Consider the following 27,041-nt stretch of genomic DNA (forward strand, 5'->3'; position numbering starts at 1 on the left):
ACTCATCGGCCTTCTAGAACTGCTGTTCTTAACCTTACTTATACCAGGATAAAAGAGGAAAGGTGCCCTAGTTTCAGCTTTGATACTTCTTTACAATCCTTCCTCAGTAAGAAATTAATGTTCCTTGCTTATTCTTTAAACACCACTGGAGTTTATGGAAATAAATTATGTCATACTCAAATACTCTAATCTATTATATGATATTTTTCTCCCTTAGGCTCCAATTTTCTCCTTCTAGCAAAAGAAATATAGTTTGTAAGACAGGAAAATACAAGAACAAATAATACGTTGGAATTCAAAACAAAAAAAAAAATGCAACCAAGGGAAGCATGAAGCTAACTGCTGAAATTACCTTACAAGTATTTTTAAGGCATTAATGGCATGTTCTTTTAAGTTACCCTGGACCAGACCTGGTAACATTTTATACTAGGAAAAAAGTAACTAAAATAACTGACAATTACATTCCTGTTACAAATACTGTGATTTTCATATAGACAAGCCACAGAGAACAGCTTCCTCGCTTTAACTTCCTTCTTTTGTTACAAATGGCACAACTTTTATTTTTGACACTAGGTGGATATCACAAAGATTGGACCAAGCCTTTCAATATTCATTAGTTACCAACCTTATAAAATTATACAGACTTTAGAAAACAAGCAATTCATAACATGAATTAGTTCACTCACTTGTTGCCTCTTTTCAATCTTCAGTTTCATTCGGACCTGAATGCACTTTAATGTGTATCTATACAAATCCCACGAAGCAACCTGCATTTGACGTTTGTGAAATGCACCCATCAAGTTACCACAAAGAAAAATGACAGCATTGGCAAGTAGCTGCACAAGAAGAAAAATAATTACCTACTGCAGAACAGTCATTGATACTTCACTAATACACATACTAGTCCCTTAAAAAGAATCAATCCCAGGTCACATTCAATTTTTCTCTTACCCTGCCACACCCCAAATCCTAGTCTTGCAATTAGCCAGATGTACCTAGGAAATATAAGCTAACTTTCACAGTCACTGGCATTCCTGTATGAACATACAGACTTACAATGAAACAGATAATTCTGCTATATCTTTTAACATTTATTTGCAGGCACCAGTGTTTGATTTAGGGAGAAACCAGTCTACAAACTCATGCATCAGCGTGCTATGTGAAGTCTGACACACACCTGCATCAAAAGAGCTGGAGTGCTCCTTTGAACACACCCTGTTAATAAGTGTTGGGAACCCTGAAAGTACCCAGTAGCACTCCCAGGCTCTGCTGACTCCCCAGGGCAGCAACAGCCCTTTTGATCCACCCTGTAGGCAGTGCCAGATGAAGTTAGTTAGACCCATCTGAGAGAGCACAGATTGGGAAGAATGATTGTGACAAAGTTCGTCATATTTTGAGTAACTTAGTTAAAAATTAAAATAATAATTATGCTTCTTCCACGTAGGTCAGAAAACCAAAATGCATTATAGATTAGAATAATTGCAATTTTATGAAAAGCATGCAAAACACATTGGGCCCAAGCTCCAAATCCATTAATTTGAAACATCCATGTGGAATTTTGGAATTTATCTAAAAAGGATAGTTATGCCAATATCAAATGGTAATATGACTACAGTATTCAATTACTTAACCAAGTAGTATTTCCTTACCTGAAATAGAATGGATTCCTTATTTTCCTGAGAAGTTGTGCTTACCATGATGCTTAGAACAATAATATGGGAGAGAGCAGAAAGAACACTCATTATCACAGCACCTCTCATCCCAAAGGGTAGCATGGTATAAACTGTGAAGATTATGAATAGAAAGAATGGCACCTTTGGAAACAAAGAGAGAAAGAAAGAAAGAAAAAAGAAAAAAACACACATACATGTTATTAGGTGCCTGCCAAAAATCACTACAGAACAAGGAGGAAAGTAGCAGTATTCTTGCTCATTTTCAGGCTGAACTATTAAATATTGATGTTTCAAAAGCACAATTAAAACCATAAGGACAGTGGCGGTCCCAAAAAGCTTTGAGGGAGTTTGCAGCTATAGATTTATAGATAAAGCAGTTTAACATGACATATCACCTTTAAGTGTTTCAGTTGTCCTTGCCCTTCACCCTTAATTTATCCGTTACAGCTGAAAGTTCACTTTGTACATCACGTATCAGGAACAGTGTGTTGCAAGGATAACAATATTGAATAGAATCAGATTTCTCACCTTCTCCAAGTTATTATTCTAATTTTAATATCACCTGATCACATGTGTATGTTTACTCCATATTTGATAAAAATGAAAAATCCAACCAATACTTTGTGGTGCTGACACAAGAGAATAATCATTATTGCCACTAACTACCTACATATATAGCTACACAGATTTTACAAAATACACAATGGTCCACTAAACTGTTAGGGATCAGAAGGAAGGTCTATAAAATTTAAATCCATATTTACAGATTTGTTATAGTGTTTAGCTCATATATATGGAAACCAACAACCCTGATCAGAGGAAAATATTGCAGTGTTCCTGGCTCAGCTCCATCTCATCATTGCAACTCAACTGCTGCCATTCCAGACATAAGCTTCCTTCAAGGAAGTCTCAAGGCCCAGTCTGCACTTAAATGTTCTGCCAGAATAGATAGCTTGGTTGGGACAGCAATAAACAAACAAACAAGCAAATAAAAGTTTTCATTCAACATAAGTGATCTTTTCATGTTCATCTTTACTATTTTAGCTGGACTAAAAAAAAAATAATATCTTTTTCTGCCATACATACAACCCCTGTCACATAATGTTCTGAATGCTGTGTAATAGTTTTATAAGCATGGACAAGCAAAGGTTATACCTGCATTTAAATAGGTAGCTTTAATTAGTGATAAATCCATAACTTGAGACTAAAGTCTGGAATGAACCTATTTACTTCTACCTTCTAATCTAGGGTCTCCTTATATTTTAGGCTTTAAATCAACAATAATGAATTATTACCACAAGACAACACCACAAGACATTGGCTTGTAGCACTGAAAGCAGCAAAACCAAATTTTGCTTCGTTACATGTTTGTACTTACAGTTAACAGCAAATTTTGTTTTTTCCTAGGGTAATAGCTTCTTCCTTAAGTTAAAAAATACTGAATAGCAACTGTAAATACACAGTGCTGGATCAAGGCCATAATACAAATCAGATTTTGGTTGTTTAACTGATAATTTATATCTTTCTTTATCTCAAATAAAGAGGGGAAGGGGAAGAGTCAGTAAAACAAGATAAAAAGTAATTTTTATTTCATTAAAAACTCTTCTGTTTACATTATGAGAGCCTAGGAGGAGTTTCCTACAGATTATGATATTTTTGGCATCATGAAATCGCCCGTCTTCTGATCAGATATACTAAGCAATGAACTTTAGCCACACCCAGCTATGCCAGGATGTGTCATTAATTCTTATTGTTCACCTCTCCCAATGATTTGAAAACATGCTCCCTAGGGCACACCCAGCTCGAGAATCCTTTATACATTTCTGAACACTACTTTGACCCATATAAATTAATAAAGCCAGTATTATTAATGAAAAATTCTCTCAAAGATTAATTAATAGTAATTAAGATTTAGAAAAATCTTAAATAAAAATACAACTCAATTACAACTTAAAGATGCAATTGCTGCATAGATTTATGCAGTTATCCAATTTTCTCAGCTGAACTGTATTTTCACTATAATAAAGAATACAAACTAAAATTTACTGTAACAAACCAATAAAACCAATTTAGGAAAGTGAACCTAAATCTCAAGAAAAAAAATATTATGCCATTATAACATCCAGAAAAAATAAAGCAAACACACTCATATATAGTGACTACGGGTTCTATGTAAGTACTTGAATGAACAAGATATACATACCTGTTCCCACAGTTGATAATAATTTTCTTTTTCAAAAAGAGATACATATCCTATGATTAAGAAGCAAATCCAAATCATAACTCCAAATAATGTTAGCCATCTCCGAAACAGGGATTCAATACATAAAAGTAAGTACATGACTGCAAATATGACAAGAGCAGCACATACTGCAATAATGAAGGCAAGATGATAATGTGCTTCCTGCAAAAGCAAAACAATGTGTTATATTTGGTCTAAATGTCGCCTTTAGAAAAAATGGAAAATGCATCTATACTGTCCTGGAAACAGCTTAGATATCTTTAAAATATGCTAACCTGAGTTCCTGAATAGTCTAGCTGTGGCAGCAATAACACTTTCTGATATTCACACACACAGAGATAATATAATAAATACTATTATAGATACCCAGTCTACCCCAGTTCCACCATTATTATTTCCCAAATCAGTGGTTTTGGTTTTGTCTTTTAAGCTAAGTTCTAACTATACTATATTGTACAATTGTACTATACTGTATTGTACAGATGTACCCAAAGAAATGCATTTAAGGGGTTCAAGCTTTGCTAAAAAGGAGTGTAACGGCTCTTTTCCTAAGTTTTACAGGACGTGACTTGTAACATACAAATAGTGTTGCTACTTCTTTCCTTTTTTAAGAAATAAAAGCTAAAAGGGATACAAGTGCAACTGGTAAGATCAGATTTGTTGCTAAAGGGAGACTTAAAGACACTTCATCATGAAGCACAGTATTTGGAAAGCAGTGTTAGAAGGCAATGAAGGATTATAACAGCTTCTTTAATACCTTTTTACAACATTATCTTTAAATCAACTCCCCTTTTTACTAGCTGTCAACCGGGCTGGCTTGATGAACACCTAATTTCTTTACAGAAAAGCATATTATGCTACAAGAAAAAATTCTTTAAGCTGCTTCTTTCCTATGCCTATAGGACCCCTGCTTTTTGCTAACTAACTATTGATTCAGTGGATCACCCCTTGTACTGGGAGATTCCTGTTGTGGTTTTATTAGAAAAAAAAAAAAGGCAATAGGAATTAATATCTACAAATCCTTTAAAAAAAAAAAAGAATCACCTCAGGAATTCCTAACCAGTGAATCACTATATTATTTTACATTTCTTAGATGACTCTAAAAAGAAAATAAAGAGAAATGCAGGGCATTTTAACTTACATTCTTGTTCCTTCCTTGGCCCCTTTATTACTTACTTACTTTCACAGCTATCACTTAGCATAGGTTATGATTTGTTCATAACATATAGGAAGGAAAGAACAACCCTTGTAGTAACTGTGCCTATACCTGACAACACTGTCTCCTCTCTTCCTTGTCCCTTCAAAAACATACACAGCATCACATACACGATTACTTGATTTCTTTCAACATTGCAACTTTTCTACCATGTGGCTCAAAAAATTATTTATCCAGAAATGTTTTTTGTTCTGTTATAGTGATTCCTCATCATCTCTGAAAACATCAAACACAAAGAAAAAAGTATACTCACATCAGTGACAAAAAAAATTATAATTAGAGTAGTCCAGAAGATGATTGCAATGAAGAGCAGCAACAGCAGGAGTGGATGCTGCTGGCTTGTATAGCAGTACTTCTCATAGAGTGGGTCTGATATCCTGCAGTCATCATTTTCGTTGAAGAAGTATTTACCTTTAGCTGGCATTTTCTCCCAGGTTGGCTGCTATTTCTCTCAGTTCCCAGTGCACACAATAAGACACAGCTGAATCTACTGCTTCAAAGAGAAGTTTTGTCTTTTCACTGCTGCCTTTGCAATCTTTAGGTACGCCGAGTAACCCACGTTCTCTGATTTTACTTCTCATGAGCGTTGACTTCAGATTTCCAATGCAACCAAAAGCAAAAGAGTTAGCCTCCCCAAAACCATAGGCAATTCATCACCAGCTCTATGCATGAATCTCTAGATCAACTTGTATTTGTGCAGATAGGAGTTTTTGGCCTGGGTTTTTTTTCATTATTATTTTGCAAGTAAGTCTCTAACTCCTTTCCACAAGCTTGAATCTCACTTCCTGGGATGAACTCTGCAGAGAGAGAGTATTATTAAATTAATGTATTCAGTTAAGTGTACGCAAGTGTTCCCCAAGGCAAAAAAAAGTACATTCCTTAAACTTCCTATCTGCATGCTCTAACCAGTGAGCAAAAGCTGTTTCTTGCTGGCAGGGTGGAAGCCCAACAGCCCTGTGAGTGGGCAATGCTGCCCAGCAGCTGCAGAGGCAGGGCTTGGGCAGCGCTTGCCAATGGCTGCTCTGTGCACACTACCTGCAACTTACTCTAGCAACTGAAACATTTTCACACGAAAAAAGTACAAAATTTATTTTGTTTCCTCTTAACCAAATGACATTGTTTCCATGAACACGTTGTGTAACTGAATACTAACAACTCTTTTGAAGTGATGTGCATGCCTGTGTGTGTGTGTATATATATATTCTTTAATCACAATACATATTATTTGTATTTTTCAAAACATGCATCTTAATTTTTAAGAAATCCTTTTTTTTTATTCCTTTCGCACTTTAATTAAAAGGCATAGAAAATGAGAAAAGAATACAGCTGTCCAGGCCAAAATTCATTAAACTTTTTTTTTTTTTTTGGAAAGAAAAGATGCTTAACATCTAGTTCTATATATTTCATTCAACTCTAATTAATAGTGTTTCCAAGGCAATAGGTGTGTTCTATTAACAATGAACATTAAGGAATTAACTGTATTGTTAATTGCTAATGACCAATGTTTTTCAAAGAGATTCATGAATATAGTTCACTCAATGCCAAGAGATGTAAAACAAAAAAAGCAGGGGGATGGGATGGAGGGGAGCATGAAAAACAGGATTTCAGAAGTCTTATTAAAACTTGATAACAGGACAACAGCTTCTTTGCCACTCGACTGCCATCACCATGGTGCCCAAGGCCATTGCTCTGGGAAGAAAGAACCTGCTAAAAGACTTGTAGAAAAGCCAAATCCTAGCCAGTTACTCTCAAAAGGCAAAATTCTTAACCACACACGTGTTTAGACTGCATTGACACTACAACCAGAAGTGATGTTAAGGAAAATGTTTCAGAAACCATGATGAGTGATTAGCCTATGTAAATGGAGCCAAGCATACTACCCAATTATTAATGACCAAGCAGGCAAAACCAGATATACCAATACTGAGACTGGACAAAAAAAGAGTGAATTTTGCAGCAAAATTAGTAACTACAACTTCTTGCCCAGAGTATATCACAAACTTGGATTAATCACAAAAAGAGAAAAGACCATATTGCATCACTTTTATTCAGTAACACCTGGAATAAACTCACATATGTATTAAAAACTGAAATAAAATTGAAAACATCTTTCAATACATCTTTCCCATGTATAGTTAATGTTACACCTAATACCTCACCTGTACTAGTTACTACTAAGCTTTTCTTCATAACAAAAGGCCTCCCATTTTTCACCTGAAAAAATTCTTCTGGTACTCATACCATCTGCACGTGTATAATAATGGTCTTGCAAAGGTGCATGAATGCATCTTAGAAATTGCTGACACTTACACAAAGTAAAGGGGATGCGAAGAAGAAATTGAAACATTCAAATCATGCCCTAATGCATTTTCCAAGTCTTACGGGTGACTGCAGATTACTCCACTTGAGCGTAGGCCAGTTTTTTCTGAAAAGGAAATTATCAGAAGGTGTGCACAGGGGCAAGTATTTTAGTCTGAATGCAACAACACGCTGTAGACAGTGGGAAGGTTACTACTGTGATGCACCAGAGAGGCAGACAAGTGACTAAACAGCCTGAAGAATTCCTTTACCGTGGGGTGGGGGTGCAGGAACACATGCTGCCTGGTGAGATCCACTATACGCAAGAGATTACAGGCTTGCTGTCCCAGGTCCCTCTATAAGTGTATTTTCATAATAAAAACAATGAAAAAGTTCTTTAATATACTTGCAGAAATATGTTTTTGAGGGTAATTTTTATGATAATAGATATTTTGAGAGGCAGCTTTATTTTTCCAGTTACCAGAACCACATCCATTTTCTAAAAATAACTATTAATTGCTAAGCAGTAATACATTTGCAATTATGATAATCCTGTCTTGGGCTATTTAATATTGAAATCCAAGAAAAATGACCTCACAGATTGCATTCTGTAATTTATTTTTCTGACTATGTCAATGAAAAAACAATACCAGGGACAGTCCCTATTCTACAGAACTATACCGTGTGGTTCAGTTATCTAATGTTCAGAAGATAAAAAAGATGTCATATTTAACCTTGAACTACCTCTGAATATTATTTAAGAGTTTTACAGGACACCAAGTTGAAGAGACATGTCTCTTCAATGGGTTAATCCATTTTAATAAAAAAGAGATTGCTACCTTATCAATTTGTTTATTCCTCCACTGATCTTTGTAGATATACATTACAAGTAATTATGAAAGACTCCTGGGTCATAGCATTTTCTTCTCAAAACTCTATTAGGTAAAGAAACCCCCAAACAGTACTTTATTGATTTACCAAGAATCTACAATACTCTGCATAAATGCTACTTTGAGGCAAATAATTCAACCCTGAACTAGTTTCAATTTGTATCCTATGTCCCACTGCCACTACCACCTCCCTTTTTAAAAAGTGCCACAGAGCAACTTGTGCTCCTTCAAGTTAAATATTTTTTAAATTGCAAATTACTTGCAACACACAAAATTAGCTATTTAAGAATCATGCAATTATGCATTAGTTGATGTTGTGGTTTAACCCCAGTCAGCAACTAGCACCACACAGCTGCTCACTCACTCCTCCCCACCCCACCATGGGATGGGGAAGAGAATCAAAAACAAATAAAACTCATGGGCTGAGATAAGAACACTTTAATACTTGAAATAAAAATATATAAAAATAATAATAATGATGAAGATAACAAAAAGAGAGTGAAATAAAACCCAAGAAAAGGCAAGTGATGCACAATGCCGTTGCTCACCACCCACTGACCGATGCCCAAGCAGCGATCGACCCCTCCCAGCCATCTCCCCCAGTTTATATACTGAGCATGACATCCTATGGTCTGGAATAGCCCTTTGGCTAGTTGGGGTCAGCTGTCCTGCCCATGATCCCTCCCAGCTTCTTGTGCACCTTCTTGCTGGCAGAGCATGGGAAACTGAAAAATCCTTAACTTGGGATAAGCCCTACTTAGCAACAACTAAAACATCAGTGTGTTACCAATATTACTCTCGTACTAAACCCAAAACACAACACTACCAGCTACTAGGAAGAAAATTGACTCTATCCCAGCTGAAACCAAGATAGTTGAATAAACACATTTTTACATGTGACTTATGTAATGACCTGCCAATCATCAACTTACAATCAAAAACAGACATACACACACACACATATTAGTATAAGAATTGTATTTCAGCTCCAAAACCACTACAAACCCTTCAGCAGCTTTTTTTTTTTTTTTTTAACATTACTGGCATTATCTCTTTCCATTAATATACAAGACAATCTTTTGTTTAAGAAACTTCAATAGACTTAGGTCAATGTCACCACTTTTTGCACTCTTCCCCCTTCCCTGATTTTTTTCCAGCAACATTCTGAAAATTTAGAAGACAGACTTGAGAAAGAGAAAAAGATTCTGTCTCACCAATGGCATCACAAAGTAGTAAAATCATCAATTTAACACACTCCTGTTTATGTATTTAAGGATCATGTGAGCACTGTGCACCACAGCATCACTTTTGCTTTTTTTGGTCATTGTTTCTTGGAGATTTGCCATTCTGACACCACGAGAGGTGTAATCCTGAAACGGCAACAGGCCACAAAAACCAAACAGCACTCCCAGAAGCACCAGTGGCAAACACACCAAGCCAAATGGGGATTGGATCTAGGCTGCTGCCATAAAACCATGGAGCTCTGATCATCAGTTTATTGAGAAAAAAGCCTCATTTCTTTAGAAGCCTTCACTGTGTTCTGAGCAATTAGAAAGGAGAAGGAACAATTTGTCAACCAGATTAGTATATATAAGAAACAACCCCAGCAGTATGGGTTGGAAACTGCACTGAGAACCTACAGGAACATCTACCAAATGAATACAATTTAGTCAGATCTGTGTGAGCTCCACAGCCATCTGCATGCCAATTAATGTGAAAAACATTTGGTCGGTTAAAGAAATTTGCCCAATGAATATGTAAGAACAAACACTGGACATGTGATAGGCATAAAAAATTGTACAATAGGATTCCTTCCAGAATATGAATCAGAACAGCTACAGCCTTCCAAATCTACTCTGTTTCAAGCCACTGGGAACAAGGTTGCATTCAGATTCAGCACCAGAAACTTACCTAGGTAAGTACTGGGCAAGACCTGGCATACATGCACAGCCACCTTTCCCTTGCAAGCAAAAAAGACATTTCTATCTTCCACAAATATGGGTATTTCTGACTGCCCTATGCTTTCTTTCCTGTAGATGGGAATTTTCAAGCATCACTAAACAATCTGGTCTTCTGCTGACAAAGCCATAGGATATTGTTACAAAAAAACATGAAAGCAAACATTTCATTAGGCTACTAGGCTTGGATTGAAGCTCTTTTGTTCTCCTGGGCTAGTTAAAACTGTCCATGGTGCCTTGTGTCAATACACAACGTTTTCTTAAAAATTGGCCTGGACTCAACAGTTGCAGAATAGACATGACTGTACTACAGAGCCTATAGAGACCAAGTGTTTTAAAGAAAACTAAACGAAACGTGATATCATGGGCTACACTAACAAGTCGTATTACAAAAGTCAGAGAAGCCTTTTTCTTTTGCAGTTTGCTTAAGATAAGTAGCTACAAAAAAGAAAGTCTCTTCACAAGGAAAACTAATCTGGGAACACACATCACACAGACCAATCCTTTACCGAGGCAAAGCAGAAAGTTCAGGGCAGATGTAGATTAGCTGATGGGGTGAGAACACAATTCCTTGTGCCTCCAAAGCAGCAAGGACTTCCCTCGTTTCCTATCTCCAGCCTTGTCAGAAAAAATATGCAATGCATCATCAGGTAACAGCCTTCCTCCCGCGCATTTGCATTGTAGGCATATTTTCATTATATATTTTCATAATATGGCTAGTTACTAAACAGAGCATTCTTCCTCCCATCTTATTTTCTAAATAGGCTATTACTAGTTTCCAAGGTGCATCAGCACTGTATTTTCCATTCTAATAGCTAGCTGTCACCCAAATAATTTTGTTAGCACCTCAAACTTCATTCTCTGGTCAGGTGACCATCTGTAAAATAATGTAAATGTTTGTGAGATGGAGGTGATTTTTGCCTCCCAGAGATTCACTCAACCCTACCTGTACATATGCCAACCAGCATAGATGAAGCAAGCACTGAACAGCCAGGAAAAATCAAGTCAATTTTTCTATTAACTTCAAATAGAATCACATCAAATTCTTACATTTCATAAGCCCCTTGAAGCTTCTGGCTGCAAAGGTCTTATTTCTCTGAAACAATACTGAACAGGCAAATGCCTTGAAGATCCAGACTTCTCAAGATGCTTCTCAAAATATATTGAGATTAAAAGTTTGGCTTGAGTCTTTGTTCTGGTAATAACTAAAGGGTCTTGCCCCTGAGCCTCAGCTCTTTTGACCAGCAGTAGTTAGTGATCACTATCCAGCAGCTCTTTGTTTCAGTTCCAGTGACCTTTCCTGCTGTCTGGAGAACTGCATTGCCTCCAGAAAGTCCCTAGTCCCCACTGCCTGCTTGGAGCCAAAGGTAGGAACTGCTTTTCTATGCGCATCCATCCCAAGTATCTCTTGATCACCCACTTTCCATTTAGAGCTCAAGTAGCAGTTTTCCCCCACAATATGCAGGTGCATTTGTTTCAGGCACACAGTATTGGACCTTTTTTTTGCTTTCTTTCTTTTTATAAAGCACTGCAGGTCACACATCAGCCCAAGGGTGTTGATGCAGGGGGTAACTTCAGCACCTTCCTCCCCAGCAATTGTCTGCGAGGAGCAATGCAAGGGCAGATGGAGGAGGGAGAAATGGGAGAACACTGAAGGCACTGAAAGAGCAGAGCAGAAAGCCACCCTTCACAGTGACTTTTCTCTCAAACTGTGGCAAAAAGAGCATTGTCCCCCCGGCAATGCAAGGTGTAGCAACAGAAAGAATGATGTACTGCTACCTGATATAAAAATCAGACTGATAACAACAAAACAGTTCTTGGGATGGCCCTCCTTTATTCTCTGTATTTGCAGAGCATGAACAGTTTTCAGGTGCTAGCTCAGCCACAGGTTGGGGAGCAGGTCTGGTAAAACTGCACCCTCCTGCCCACTCTCACTCATGCAACAGGATGCGCAGATGGCCAGTGATCACCTCCTTTCTCACCTCTCTTGGGAGAATTATTCACAGCAGCACTGATCAAGTTAATGTCTTTCTGAATGGGATCTGAGTATGTTGCAGTTCTGTTCTTCATTTCAAAACTACTGATGTATTCACAAACACAATCACAGTAACTGCCTGCACAATTTTTAAAGTATAGGTGTTCATTTGCCAGGGACTCAAGTCTTGCTCACCGAAAGCTGTCTGTTTACTAAAAAGCAGCCTTTCCTATGAAATATTGAAATATTAAAAAAAACCCTAATGCCAAGAACCAAGTGATATACGTTGCCTTATTCCTCTCAATAACTGCTACACAAAAGCAGGCAGAACCAGTTTTTCCATCTTTAACTCCTACAGCACCAAAGACAGAGGGTACAGGTTTGATTTCCATTCCATCTTTTGTTTCACACAAATGACAACAGTGTTTCTGAAATTACTTTAGCAATTTTCATGACCAGAATGATCGCTGACCATAATTACCATTAACAGATATTAAAAGGGAATCAGGAATCTATAAACATCAAGTAGAATAACTGAAGGAGATTAGTAGATGAATTATGAACCTCAGGCAAAAATAATCTCCAATCTAATGGACTCCACAATTAATTCAGTCTAGGAAATGAACACTAGCAATCCAAATGTACACCACAGGAAATACCATTCACATTAGAGACAACACTTCTTCCTTTAGACTTTGTTTTCAAATGCTAGCCTGCAGTCACCTTTGATTTTCCACTCATACAAAACTATTAAATGGAGAACAGATGCATTTTTAATGATCTATATGCTAGCAGTGGTAAATATTACTTGCACAGGTAGGTGTCTTTACAAAGGCAAACTTTTTTTTTTTTTTTTTTTTACATTTTGAAGGTTTTCATGTGAAATTTCACCCTCCTTAATTATGTTTAATTTCTGAAGACCTCCTTCTGCAATACAGAAAAATCTTACTTATATTTACCTTCTATTTTCTTACAAAAAGTGAGCATACCTACTTCAACACATCATCACTCAAAACTATATTTACGTAAAAAAGCCAAATCAATACGAAAAAATAGTCTGTCATCTGGAAAAAAATCAGGAAGCTGAAGAAATTCCACCACATGTCAGAACAATCAGGGTAAAATACTTCACTGCATCACCTAGGCTGTGCCCTTGAACACTGAGAGCAACGGCAATGATAGTGCTAAATATACCACAAAGAAAGCATTGAAACTGAACTTTTTTTAATATACATTCTTATTTCAGTAGATTGCTTCTTCTCATGACATTTGTTCTACAATAGCCTTTAAAATAGGGATAAGTCGTGTAATTTGAAAACAGTTTTCCAGTCACTAGTAGAAATGGAAGATGTGAAATAACAGAGGCTGTGATTTGACAAACACCTGAGCCCAACAGCTGGCTCAGACCACCCAAAGGAGGAGGTCTCACCCAGTCGGACCCCCTGTCCTGTGTCAGCTGCACAGCCTGCCTGCCCAGGCACCCAGCTCCTTCACCTGCTGGGCTCCCTTTGGAGCCTATTCACCAAATACAAGAACAGAAAGTTATTTTTGGCAGGTCACTGCTCTGTCAGGCTGGTGGAGTGCAACAGCTAGCAGAGAGATAGATGAGCTCTGGAGCTGGCCCAGTGTTTGGAAAGGAAAGGCAAACCACAAGCAGGAAAGCAAGGGCAGCAGTGAGTTGTTAAATGGACTCATCACTTCTCATGGGTCCACAGCCTAAGAAAAAGAATACCAAGAATATCACTTCTGGAGTTGGGGGTTTGCTGCTCCTTTTTAAATACCACTATTATTACAGGATGTGCTTTGAGGAAGGAGATTACAGTCCCAGAAAGAAATCTCTACACTAGTGATCCAGATAGGACAGAGAAATGGTTAGAAGAGATGGCTCAGGAAACTGAAGATTTGTAATTTAAGACTAGCTCACAAACCAAGTTAGTGAAAGAGGGATCCATATAAGCAGATTGGTGCAACTGAATCACAAGGAAGGGTTTACTACTGTTCTAAGGTAGTTTATTGTGCAAACACATGATGGTTCAATGAACAAATCTATTAAGCCTTATAATTAACTGTGGCGTCTAGCTCAGTGGGGCGAGGGGAAGTCCTTTTGTAATACTGGTTTTCATAAGCAGCAAACTCCAGGGTGTAAAAAGGTATACCTCACCAGAAGGGAATTGAGCTGTGCTTTGCATCTTTCATAATCCAAGGTGTGTGATTATTTCATGATTCCCGGACTCCCTGTCACATCTTACGGATAGATTTTCTGACTTTAGCTGGTTTAAAATTGAACTTACCACTACAAAATTCAATATACCACTTACACTTTTAGTTTTCAGTGATCTATTTAAGATACATGTCTTTGAACAAAACAGCCTCAGAAATCAGGATAGCTTTTCTTTGTGTAATTTGAGTTTAATTATATCAAAAGCAGAATGCTTGTGCATTTATTTATAGTAATAAATGCAGCAATATTAAGCTATATAAACTGCAGAAAAAACACCCCTGATACGCAGAATGTTTAACTTGAATACTATGGGGAAAAATAGTTTTCAGCTGAGATAGGAATAGGGTAGAGTGAATAAGCCTCAATAATCTCTACTAGAATACCCCTGGTTTTTACAGAATTAAAATCCCTAATATTTTCAGAAGGTTTTTTTAAGGGAAAAAAATGTATTACACTAGGTAATACTCAGCCTATATTGAAATTTGCAGTAAGAAAAAAAATCACTTCAGAAAGGTATGTTTAAACTGTCTAGAGTTTTTTTCAGACATCATTTAGGATACAGAATTACAAGCATATAGCAAACAAAAGTGCTCAATCTGACAAACTTCCTAAGCTCAAAATAATTACTTAGTTACATCTAGAATGAAATCTCTCTCATTTGTATAGCAATATTTTAAATATGCCTCAGTTTTTATATCTCACTAAAGCAATCAAGAAGCACAGACTGCTGATGTGACAGAGCCAGAGTACAAGGACGTAACTTGAGTCTTCTAACTATGGCTAGATATGCCAACATATGTTCAAAAGGAAAAAAAACCAAAAAACACCAACAACAAAACCCAAAAAACCCCCACTGTGAACAGGACTGTAATGGGCACCACACGTTACTTTTTTTTTCCCCTGTCTCAGTTATTTAGGGAGAGTTCAAGATAGAAATGCATCTTTCCCATCTCTAGGGTAAATAGTGTATTTGCACAGAACAGGTGCAATCATAATATGGCAAGGGATAAGGGCCACGCTATGGGTGGGAAGAAGATAAAACCTGTACCAAGTAAGATAAGAAATCACTTGCTATTTAGGTTTAGTCCAACTAAAACCAGTAAAACAAAGAAGGAGGCTCAAAGATAAAAACAACTCTCTCCCCTATCTACAATACTTCCATGCTACTGAAGTGAGTAGAAATACATATGTGCAGCTGAAATTCAGCTAACGCACTGATGTCAATGACTTGGTTTCTTTGGCTTTTTTTTCCCCCAGTCTCTAATTTTTCAGCTGAACTAACATTGACATGTACACTGCAAATGTGTCACTGAATAGTAGGTAATGGACCTTTAAGGCTGCTCAAAGCATAAATCAGCACTATAATTCTACTGTACTCTGTTATCAGTACAGAGCTCCATTACAGAACCAAGTATTTTTTTAAAGCAAATATGCCAAACATCATAACCAAAATGCAAGAGTAAACCATAATGTAAGAACTACATCACTTGTGTCTGCTGCCAAAGGCCAAAATGGTTGTTTCTATCTGAATTTCTGCTTAGTCACTCAACAGTATCATCTGCATCATTCTTCAGAGTAGTAGTCTTCCTAAAGCAATTAGACCCACTGGCAATCTCACTTTGCAAATAAACCTCAGCCCGAGGCCAAGAGATGGACAATGGAAGGAACACGATTGTGCATCAGTACCTGCAGCAGTGTAGTGCAGGGTGATATTACAGTACAAATATTTTTGTTAAGTTATAAAATGCCCTTTAAGTTTAAGAAAGCAAAGCCCTCATCCCATTTATGAAACAAGGGGGAAAGGAAGGAGGCAGATTAAATCCAACCCCCCCTTTACTTAACAACTAGTACTTCAAAAGTAAGTCCTATCAAGTCATACTTGTTTTAAAAATCTTATTTCTACATACCATTTATTACAGGGGAATTTTGAAGTTCCCCAAACTTCTTCACATGTCAACAACGCAACATTTGTTATACCACCACATCCGTACTTCACAGCCAAACAAACTAAAAGTAAAACCAACACTTGCAATAAGGAAGTTCCCTCCCTTGGAGGTTAAGTATTAAAAACACCACCAAGGAGACATACCTACACTTCTATTAGAAGTGCTGTTTCTACAGTCACACCCTATCTCAGGACACAACAGCAGTCAAACAAAAAAAATTTTTTTTTAAAGTTTTCCAAAATGTGACATTGGGTTTAGGAAAGGTCCTTTGCGGACTCATTCTGAAATAAAACAATGATAACAGGATGCAAACCTCTGGAGTCTTGTATTTTCAGTCCCACTTGATAGCAACACACGCTTCAAAATTGTTAGGAGTTGTATACATATTTTTCACTGATCCAGACAACTTGCCACATGAGTGAAGCATTCATGAGTGCCTGGGTAAGCTCTCTTGGATCGCAAAAGAGCCAAGCCATGCAGAAGCAGTGAGAGCTTTCCACAGATAGCCAACATGCCTCACAGTATTTTTTTTTTTTTTCACTCTAAGTTTTGATTGTCTACTAAGATAATGGAATGTCTGCACACAGATCTAATCACTATCGTTCTTCTCATTTAATCTTATTTTTCATCTTACCATTTTCAAAGCTTTGCTTGACAGCCAGCCCTACCTACTGTTCCCAACTTCAACAGGCTACTGGAAACCTGCACCATGTAAAGTACTGACTCACCAAGGGAAACATGGGTATCTCACCTGGCAACAGCCAAAATGAAACAGACACTTTTAAATTAAATTATCCTTAGGCAGCTTTATCCTTTGGATTTGCTGATACTAAATCTAGTTAACTAGTATTAAAACATTACTAATTAATACCAAAAACCTGAAATAATATGATAGTCACAGCAAACCTTCAGGATATGGCAAAAGTCACTTTTCTAAAAAGCTATGCAGTTACTGCCTCAGAGCAACATGATGTCCACAGAAGAACTTTCTAAAATAGCAAAGTATGCAGCCGCTACCCTAGTGAAGGTTATCACTGATTGGTATCTAACCAATCCCCAGGGCTGTGCGCAGCCATTGAGAAAGCACTTTTTACCTGGACTGTAATGCTGAACTGTGCATAACAGATTACTCTGGGGTTTTATGGTCCTAAATCTTACTGAGATTACTGATAAAGAAAACACATGCTTGTTGTTTGCTTACCATTACAGGCCACAGGATTCATCAGCAAAAATCGTATTTCTCCACTCCACTATGGTTGGTTCAATCATTTTGAAATTCCTAGAGTGAGTGCAGCCCACTCAGGTATGATCCTTGACACTAAATCTTTTGATGTATCACACACACCAACCTGCACCAAGACAGGAAATCTGTACGCAAAGGACCACTGTAAGCATTAACAATGCTTCTATTTCTTCCCCTTGTAGTTCAAGGAAGAAAAAACTACTTATAATCTCCATCTCCACATATTATGAACCTTTTATCCAGGCAATCAATAGAAGAAAAAGTACTTAACTATACTGTGGCAAGCTGCAGCATGAATGTAACTTGTTTGAAATACTTAATGATAGATGGACGCGTCTGAGAAGGTGGCTGAAGACTGATGAGAGGTATCATTTTTATGCTAACTGATCCCAGTGCTTTTCAAGCAAGGCCTGTGTGACAGCAAAGGATACTCTGCTAGAAATAGAAGAAAGTTTTACTAACTTTTACAGCATTCTTGATAATGAAAGCCCCAAGTTTTTCAGTAAGTTTTATTACACACAAGATCAAATATCAGCAATTTAAAAAAACCAACAGACAAAGAAGAAAAACTTGAATAAAACAATGCATAACTCAAAAGAGCATAAAATACTGTTTGGGATTTTGGATCACAGATCAATGAATACGACAACATAGCAGGAAAACCAGCTGAAAAAAAACCCAAACATTCCCTCCCTGCACCTTGCAGCTCTGGATGAAGACTTATCTACTGCTAGTGTGGAAATGAAGAGGTTCTGCCCACTAGGTTTTCTTGTCTTGGAGCACAAGAAGGGCAGAAAGGCACATTCCTAGGATGTCATGAATAGAAGATGGTATCTCCAGGTAGGCAGATGATCAGAAGACACAGTCACGTTATCATCCTTGAACTTAGTGCACCAGCTCTCCAGTAGGAGAATCCATATCATACATAACAGCTCTTGGCTTTGTCTTCCCTTCTTCCTACTTTATCATTTTCACATGCATTATGGGAACAACTGTTCAGATGTGGCAAAATGCCAAAGAAGTTCAATACCTTAGTGATGTACCAGGCACTGGCAGGAGGCATGGTTGCTCGCTATTCATTGTTGGAATCCAGAACACACTCACCAGGGATAGGAACCAAGAAGGGGAATAAATGATTATACAGCAGTGTTGAAACAATGACCCAGAAGAAAAGAGGCCCAGAGAAGGAAATTGGAATTAAGATGTCAGTGGGAAACCTGATACAAGTTAAATAGCTGTTCTGGCAAGGGAACATATCAACATCTACTTCATTGTTCACCCCAGGGCTCCATTACTCAAGACCCACATTGGAAATCAAAAGGCAAGTGAAACCGCCAAATAATCTGGCACAAAATCAGAGTGGATGCAAAGTATTTCATTGCAAAAAGAATTCAAATAAACCTATAGTAGTTTTCTGTTAATTTTTTGCTAGGATATACAAACTACTTTAATCACCACTCAAAATAGGCACTCCATTCTGTTAAAGTGGTTTAAATGTTCAGTTCATACCTAAGCCCTGGGACAGTTGTGACCAAATCCCATTACCTCTTGGCCAGGAGTTAGCTCCACCTAACTAAGCCCAGCTGGCAGCAGTATTTATAGAAGTTAGGTGGAAATTGGAGATGATTCTTAAGAAAAAGGACAGGATCCTGACAAAGTCTTCTGGCAGCCTTGGAGATAGATGAGAGGAAAAAGCAAGATGGCATCTCAGAGTTCATCTGAAAAGGCAGATACAAATCTGCTGTGTCTGTGGCTGTGTAAAAGCAGGTAAAAGTAAGACTTTGTTTAACCTCTGTTACATGTTCAATCTGGAATGCCCAAATAAGCCACTTCTTTACTTTCACCTTATTATGTATCCAGTCTTAAGGATGAGTCCCTGGTAATCAGCAGAGAGATGCCTCATGTGCCTTTGAAACGGACCAGTGCAATCAGGAGAGCAATACTAGGCAGCAGTTTACTGGTATTCATTTGGGAAAATGAGGAGGATACCCAACTGGTTAGGGTGTCCCAGAAATTTCATAATGCCTTTTAGAAAAATATATTATGACATTTTTCAAAAATCATCCCAGAAACAACACTCTTCAGAGATTTTAGAAGAGGAGCTAAAGGATCTAGAATTGTTGTTTTCAATGTTTATGAAGGTGCTTAATCGTAGCAATTCATACTTGCAATGTACCTAGTTAGCTTTTAGAGAATTAATTTAAGGACTATGCCAAATTCACAAAGTTTCACTGGTTTTTTTTTAATTATTTTTTAAAGATGTGCCTAAAAACATAACTTTCACCAGAGCCCCTGATAAACAGTTATATGCAAGATTCACTTTAGTTGCAGAGGGATCAAGCTGCTGCTCTCCCCCAGAAGTGTTCTCAGGATCAGGTCCTGAGGACAGTATACTTCCTACCATACACAGACTTTATAAACAAAGATAACAAGAGAAATACTTTCGATCAAAATGTAGGGGGTGGGGGGAACAAAAAAAGATTCTCTTTCTGTTTGTAACTGAAGCTCCTCAGAGGCAGAGCGACCAGTCTGCTGATAAGGAGCAAGTTTCCGGAAGTAAAGTGATACGCAGACTAAGTGCTTTGAGCCATTTTTTGATCTGCAAGACAGACAAACCTCTCTGCATTCAACACTAACCACAGGTGCCTATTTCCCTAGCAACAGCTTGCAGACCATTTTCATTTTGACTGAAGAACATTTAACCAGTTACATTATGAGCCCTGCACCTTGCTCCTATAACTGCAGTTGCTTTTCACACCTACCAAATTGTTATTTGCGTAGTATTGAGCTGGTGGATCAATGTGGCACCTGCAGCAGATATGCTTTACTCTGTTTTTTTTTAAAAAGTATCTAAACTTTATCAAGCTAAAACTGATCAGAGGTGAAAAAAAAAAAACCCTACAGAATTAAAAAAAGGGTAAAAAAGGTCTTCCTTTTGCTCCTTAGTAATACACCTGTCTATTACTATTTTCAAGACTTTTCATTTGTTTTAGGTTTGGAGTATCAGAGCACAGAGAGGAGGACATGACAATAGTTCTTGATTAATTTTAGGAAGACTTCATTAGCTTCAATAAAAAACAGATTTCACATAACAGAAACTCCAGAACAGAAGGATGGATTATTTTTTTATTATGAAATCCCATATTTATTATACTTCACTAAATGTAACACTTGTTTAGTGCAAAGATTTGCACAATTGTTTGATTCTTCCCAGTTTTATTCAAGACATCTGTTCACTGATCATTCACCAGCATATTAAAGAAACTGTGGAAATCCAGATTTCACTGTGGTTATGGAAATTATACAGAAGTTAACAAAACATTGGTTTTGTTTGACTCCCTTTTTCAAACAAGCAGCCCCCTTCACTTTTTTCTTTTCATGCAGATATGAGATATACTTTGTATTCTGAGCAGTAGCTTCATTTTTTAAACATATGTAGAAATTATTAATAACATCTTTACTATTTTCAAAAGTGTTCATTCACATTATCTTTACTCAGACTTTCCAACTGATTCAGTGGAAACCTTCACAAACCTCTGAAAAGAAACACTGCAGTGCACCAAGGGTTTCTGGTTATCTACTTAGTTTATTTATTAACTTAAAAGTATAAAGTTGCCATGAGTCTCAAGAGTTTACCCTGCTAGCAGGCATAACAGCAACACCAATACTGCTAGAGCCCTAACTTGAATGCTCATCCTGAATATCCACAGTTGTAGAAATATCTTAATTTAGTTCAAATTAATCAAATTTACACTGAGAAGTGAAATATTTTACTAGAAAACTCTTGTACCATTTTTTAACAACTTCACTAATAAATACTCTGAACTGAAATACTGACATTCATTTGAAGTCTTTTTGGGCAAAACATAATGGCATAACATGTATCCAGTACAGGCTTGGAAGTATTTTATATCATATCTGTAAAAACCACATTTCATTACAATAATTTTAACTGAAAAAAAGTATTTTAAAACAAAAATGTGATTTGTATTATTAAAATATCGTGCTGTACTTCAACTATATATTAACAGGCAGATCCTTCAGACAACGTTTTATAACACTGTTGAAGTTATTTCCCCCTCAGCTACATATAGTCTATATTTAAGAACTCTCAATAATTTTCAGAAATGCTTAAAATATATTTCATATTACTTTTTTTTTAATAAACAATCATTTATAAATCAAACTAAAACTATTACAAATAATAAGATGCTTCTTTCTACTTTACTTACTGCCTGGTTAACACTTACAGATCTTTTAAAAATCACTTGCATGTTATCCTAAATAATAGTATAAGGAAACATAAATTGAACTGATGCTTAGCTTAAAGTTTACTTTATTCAGAAACATCCAAGACAGTTTATTGTAGAAACAATCTAAATGCTCAGGAACAAAAAAGAAAGTCAGAACAAAGCAAACAATATTAGATAAAACCGGCACTACTTCCTCTCCCATACTACCTTCAAAATTACATTTAAAACCACACAAAGAGTTGAGAGTGTATCAATTTCTCCCACAAAAGGGATTTTTAAATTCCTAAACTACAACATGAAGGAGCGTGCTGACTGTACATGTTACAACTTACTGAACAGCCTTCAGTTCCCTTCTTCATTTTACCTCTTGTTGCATATGAACCTGGCTACCACTGTCTTATAAACCCACATGAAATGAGATCCTCCTCAGGATACACCTAGAAAACTGGATTTCTACACAAAGACTGGTTTATGATCTGTTTGGAGTAATATTTAATTAATGCAGGAACTACTTCCTGAATGCGGGAAGTTTGAAATAAGAACACACACATGTACTGCTAAGAAGGTCTCCCAACAATTTCTGGTACAATCTTTCTTGCTCTTACAGGTCTAAAGGTTATGTAGCACTGCTGGAGTGGTTTCCAGTTTCACTAATTAGGGTTTTTCTACCTGGTACAAGTAGTTAATTAAGAACTCAGGAAACAGTTGTTCATATTTAAACTGTTTCACATCTAAAATTGCAACTTTTTAAAATAAGCAAATGCAACAACAGAAACATCGTTACTACAAGGCTGTTTCAAAGAATACACGGTTTCCCCTCTTGCCACTGCAGCTCTCCAGCTTCAGTGGAAGCTATTTGGCAAAACTCTCTTTCTCTTAGCACATTCACAGCACTATCTAGTTTACACGTGCACTTTGACAGGGTTGATAGCAGTAGGGATTTACACCAAAACTAGCCTGAGTGAAGAGCACTATAGAGTTGAAACCCTATAGGATCAACCAAAGGAGAGAGAAAATGTGCCAAACTAATAATGCAACAGTGGACTTCAACTATTCACCTATAAACAGATCGAATGGAATTATGAGATAAAAAATTAAAAGTGACAGAAATTCAGAAATTACAATCTAGGAATTAACCATTCAAAACTGAGAAAAAGCAATATCCTTTAATGAAAATGTAATTAAACTATACAACATCCATGAAATACCTGAGTTTATCTCAGGCCATAGCCCCAAGATCTGATCTGCTGGTAGTTTCCTAAAAGATAACCTACGATTCAAAGATTCACATTCTACACAGAAACACAAGGAGAAAGCAAGCAGTTATACATAAGGAAAGTGCTCAACCAAAACCCATGCTATGAAGCACCTTGGGAGCAGATCTGGGAAGAGAACCCAGGCTTGATAGTTCACTGGCCAAATCTTACCTGGTAGATCAGGGAGCTACTGTAGAAGCAAAACCCACCCATTTAACTATTGTCACAGCCATTTCCTCACATTTCAAAATTCTGATTAACTTTCACTGAAGTTGTTCAGCACAGTTTAAGAGCAGGCCTGAGATCCAAATATTGCCAAAAACCCAAGAACGTTATTTCAATAACCACATCCTGTGGGTAAAGCATTATAAATTCCAGAGTTATTTTTCTCGACTGTAATCCCGTCTTTCCATCCAGTGCACATACAAATTCTCAAAACCTTCTGAAGCCCTTAGCCCCTGTGTGAGAAGGATGACCACTATGGTTAAAGTAAAGAACTCAAGAACCATTTTCTAGCTTTTGGCTCTCCCACAGATTTCCTGCTGGCTGGCTCTGAGTGTGTGGTAACCCTTTTTTCTCTCCCAAAGGAACTGACCTAATACCATTATCCACCCACAAAAGCTGCCAGCAAAATAAATGAATATTCACAAGACATTTTAGGAATATAGTAGTCCCAAGTTCATAAGACACAAATATTTTTGGACTATAACAATGCATTGCAGTAAACATCTTCATTGGCACTGAAATCTTTTGCCAGACTTTAATCTCATACTTCCAGAAATTGATATAAACCCTGGAGGAGAACGTTTGCTCAGCTGTGGCAGGAACCACAATGCTGGGCTTTAAATATCACATAAAATAATAATTAAGTTATTGTCTAATATTATTATATTAAGAAAATAAATATATAATTAAATAAGAATGCATGATGTTAAGGATAGCAGAATGTCAGTCCTTCAACTCCCACTGACAGACACAGCAGTTACAAAAACAACACAGCATATCAGTGCTGTAAATTCAGTTACAGAAGGGGGGGTAATCTTTCATTTAACATCAGTTTTTTCAGTAGCAAATGAAATCAGTATCTCTGACCAATGGCAAGACAGAACAGTTGATGAAATCATGAAGTTCCTTTCATTCTGTTCATACATTTGTAACACGACCACTACTTTTTTACATATGGTTCAAGCTGACACATGCATCATTACCATCACTTCCTTATTTCTAAAGTACAACTCACTGCTTAAGCAAACAAACCCTAATATAGCAGGAGAAGGGCCTACATGTGAAGTGAGAAGTATCACTACCAGGGATGTATTCAAATACAAATATCTACTACAGCAAGTGCATCTTTATTCATAAATCACCACCCTCCCTGTACATAGAGTTTAAATTAGTTTAATGAACAGAAATCTAGAGAGGAAACTTTTGCTGCTCATTTTAAAGAGTGAAACCTGCAGGTATTGGCTACAGTTCTGCAACAGGGGCATCTCCAGCAATATTTGCTTGAGTTTCTCCTCCGCTTCCCCTCTTCCTCCCCACCACTCGCTCCTATCTTGTCACCACACCACACCATTCTTTGGTTATATGCATGTCACTATTTCTACGCCCACGTGCAGTCAGATAAGCTCAAAAATAACCATTCGTGTCTCCCAGCTTTCATTCCTTTTTGCCTAAGAGGCAGACAGGGTCAGTGATTGTGGCCAGCATAGCTTTGTGGCAGCATGGCCAGCACAGCTGAGAGTGGCTGGCTGTGGAACAGAGGCAGAACAAGGAGGTGACAGCAAGAAGGTCCTCCTTAACCTGAAAATGCTGCTGCAGCCATCAGGGGAAGGAACTGTACTCCCACAAGTGCCCTGAGACAAGGGACAGCCCAGAAAGATGCCAGGCAAGAGCCAGCAACAGAAAAGATCAACTTCTCAGCGGAAAACAGATCTCTCAATGCCTTTGCTAAACAAGTAGTCAGGGTGGTCTGTAATTCTCTATTTTAACACCTCACAAAACCTATTAACAGTTTAGTTACAACCAGTCCATATTCTCTGGGAAATATTTAAGAATTTAAAGAAAAGGGACCGATAAATATATGCAAGCAGGAAAGGCTCACCCCAGTCAGACTGGCTCACCCCATCTCTGAAAACTGGAGCTGTGAATGAGGACATCCAAGATGCTTTCCCTGACTAGGGAGAAGAATCATAATTGCATCATTTTTCTAGATGAGCAGTGTCAACAATTTAGGCTCTGAGTCAGTACTGAGCCAGTCAATGCCCTGTGGCAGTCCCTGGGGCACTGTGCTATTAGAAGTGATGACTTTCACAACAGGCTGCCAAGCAGGATCCAAGCCCACTTATGTTTATTAAAAGAGTGAGAGAGAGACAGAGAGAACTGCTACTTTATTCTTCAGTAAGAGCAAGAACATACTGCCAGTACTTTGGGCAACTGCCAGCAGCCAAATTACTGTTAGTGTCCGGAACGCTCTCCACTTTTGTCTGGGGGCCTCCAAGATGAGTAAATAAAACCGCATGTACTCTTATTTCTATCAATTTTGCAGAAAGAAAAAAAAAAAACAAAACAGAATAAAAGGTCTGACTTGCTAGAATCACCCTACAAACACTATTCACAGCTTTTGACTGCTAGGTTTATGCTTCCACCACTAAATCACACTTGACGGCTGTTGCCTAAAAAGGCAGTAATTTCATGTGGCAGGAAAAAAAAAGCATTCTTCCAACTTACAACTGTTGCATAGCAAGATGTACACCAAAAGTATCTGTATTCAAGTGCAGGAAAGGGGGCAGCATTAATCAAAGGAGTTTCAAGATAAAAAGAACTATTTAAAAAGCTTAGCTCACTCTTTTAGTCAAAAGGGAGTTAAGCACACAAACTTAAAAAATATCAATTATTTTATGACCATTTTGCAGTTCATAGTACGTGTCATATATCTTACACACCCTTCTGAGGCAAGTCAAAAAAACAAGTATTTTTGCATTTGATTACCAGTCTAGAAAGATATACAAGTTCCCAATGAGAAAGAAAAGCCACATTTACATGTATATAGTGTTTCTGAAGTAACATACTCCCCAAATATTTACAAATCCAAAAACCCACTAACACTTCTCTCGGACATTTCTGTTGGTTTTAAATTAAGTCATTTAACTGACTTTCACAAAGTTTCACTATGAAATACCATGATGCTTGAAAATGAAAGTATCTAAAAGTTAAAAATTTAACAAATGAAGCAGAAGCCGCTGACATACAATATAATGCACACTATGACAAATCGGTATTTATATCTATCACTAAGTCAGCCCACTACATCCAGGAGCTAACAGACAAATGTTTCAGGGTAAGGAAAAACATAAGCTGTATGCAACCCTTCAGTGACCTAAACCATGCATAAAGCAGGCACATCTACATTCTTAGCTACTCTACGTATTACACACAGAGATAAAAATGCTGTAACATTTATTTAAATCACAAAACACTGGTTTACACCCAGACTTTTACTACTTTATCACCATGTTAAGCCTAGGCATACAGACACTACAAGAAGTCAGAAATGAGGAAGGGAAAGGACAAAACGTAAGTGAAAATGTCTGGTATGTATTTTTGTTAAAAAATTCTACTCAACTCCTTAAAATGATTGTAAGCAGTTACTGTTTGATGATATATGTATTCAGGCGCATATATGTTGGACTATACCAATAATTTAATCATTGTCTCTTCTTCAAGTATACATATAAGCATATACAAGCATGAAAAACAGATGAGAAAATAAAAGCAAACAGTCAAAACTTAAGTTTCAAAACATTATAGTTGCTCCACAGTGTTTTTACAAAAAGACACAACTGCTTGAATATGTTCAGTGACAAGCAT

The 27,041-nt window shown here is 37.2% G+C and overlaps 1 protein-coding gene across 2 annotated transcripts in view; it reads right to left on the reverse strand.

The window, feature by feature from the left end:
• Positions 1–27,041, reverse strand: part of ADCY7 (adenylate cyclase 7) — a 62,593-nt gene that overhangs the window by 30,120 nt on the left and 5,432 nt on the right. For both annotated transcript variants that reach the window (XM_010585017.1, XM_010585016.1), the window contains exons 2-5: positions 5,385–5,928; positions 3,877–4,077; positions 1,650–1,814; positions 687–836 (exon numbers count right to left, since the gene is read on the reverse strand). In XM_010585017.1, the coding sequence (XP_010583319.1) occupies positions 687–836; positions 1,650–1,814; positions 3,877–4,077; positions 5,385–5,555 (687 nt within the window). In that variant the 5' untranslated portion in view covers positions 5,556–5,928. The remainder of the gene's footprint in view (positions 1–686; positions 837–1,649; positions 1,815–3,876; positions 4,078–5,384; positions 5,929–27,041) is intronic.

Source organism: Haliaeetus leucocephalus, unplaced genomic scaffold, assembly GCF_000737465.1.
Source record: "Haliaeetus leucocephalus isolate CR32 unplaced genomic scaffold, Haliaeetus_leucocephalus-4.0 Scaffold92, whole genome shotgun sequence".
Classification (NCBI taxonomy): Eukaryota; Metazoa; Chordata; class Aves; order Accipitriformes; family Accipitridae; genus Haliaeetus; species Haliaeetus leucocephalus.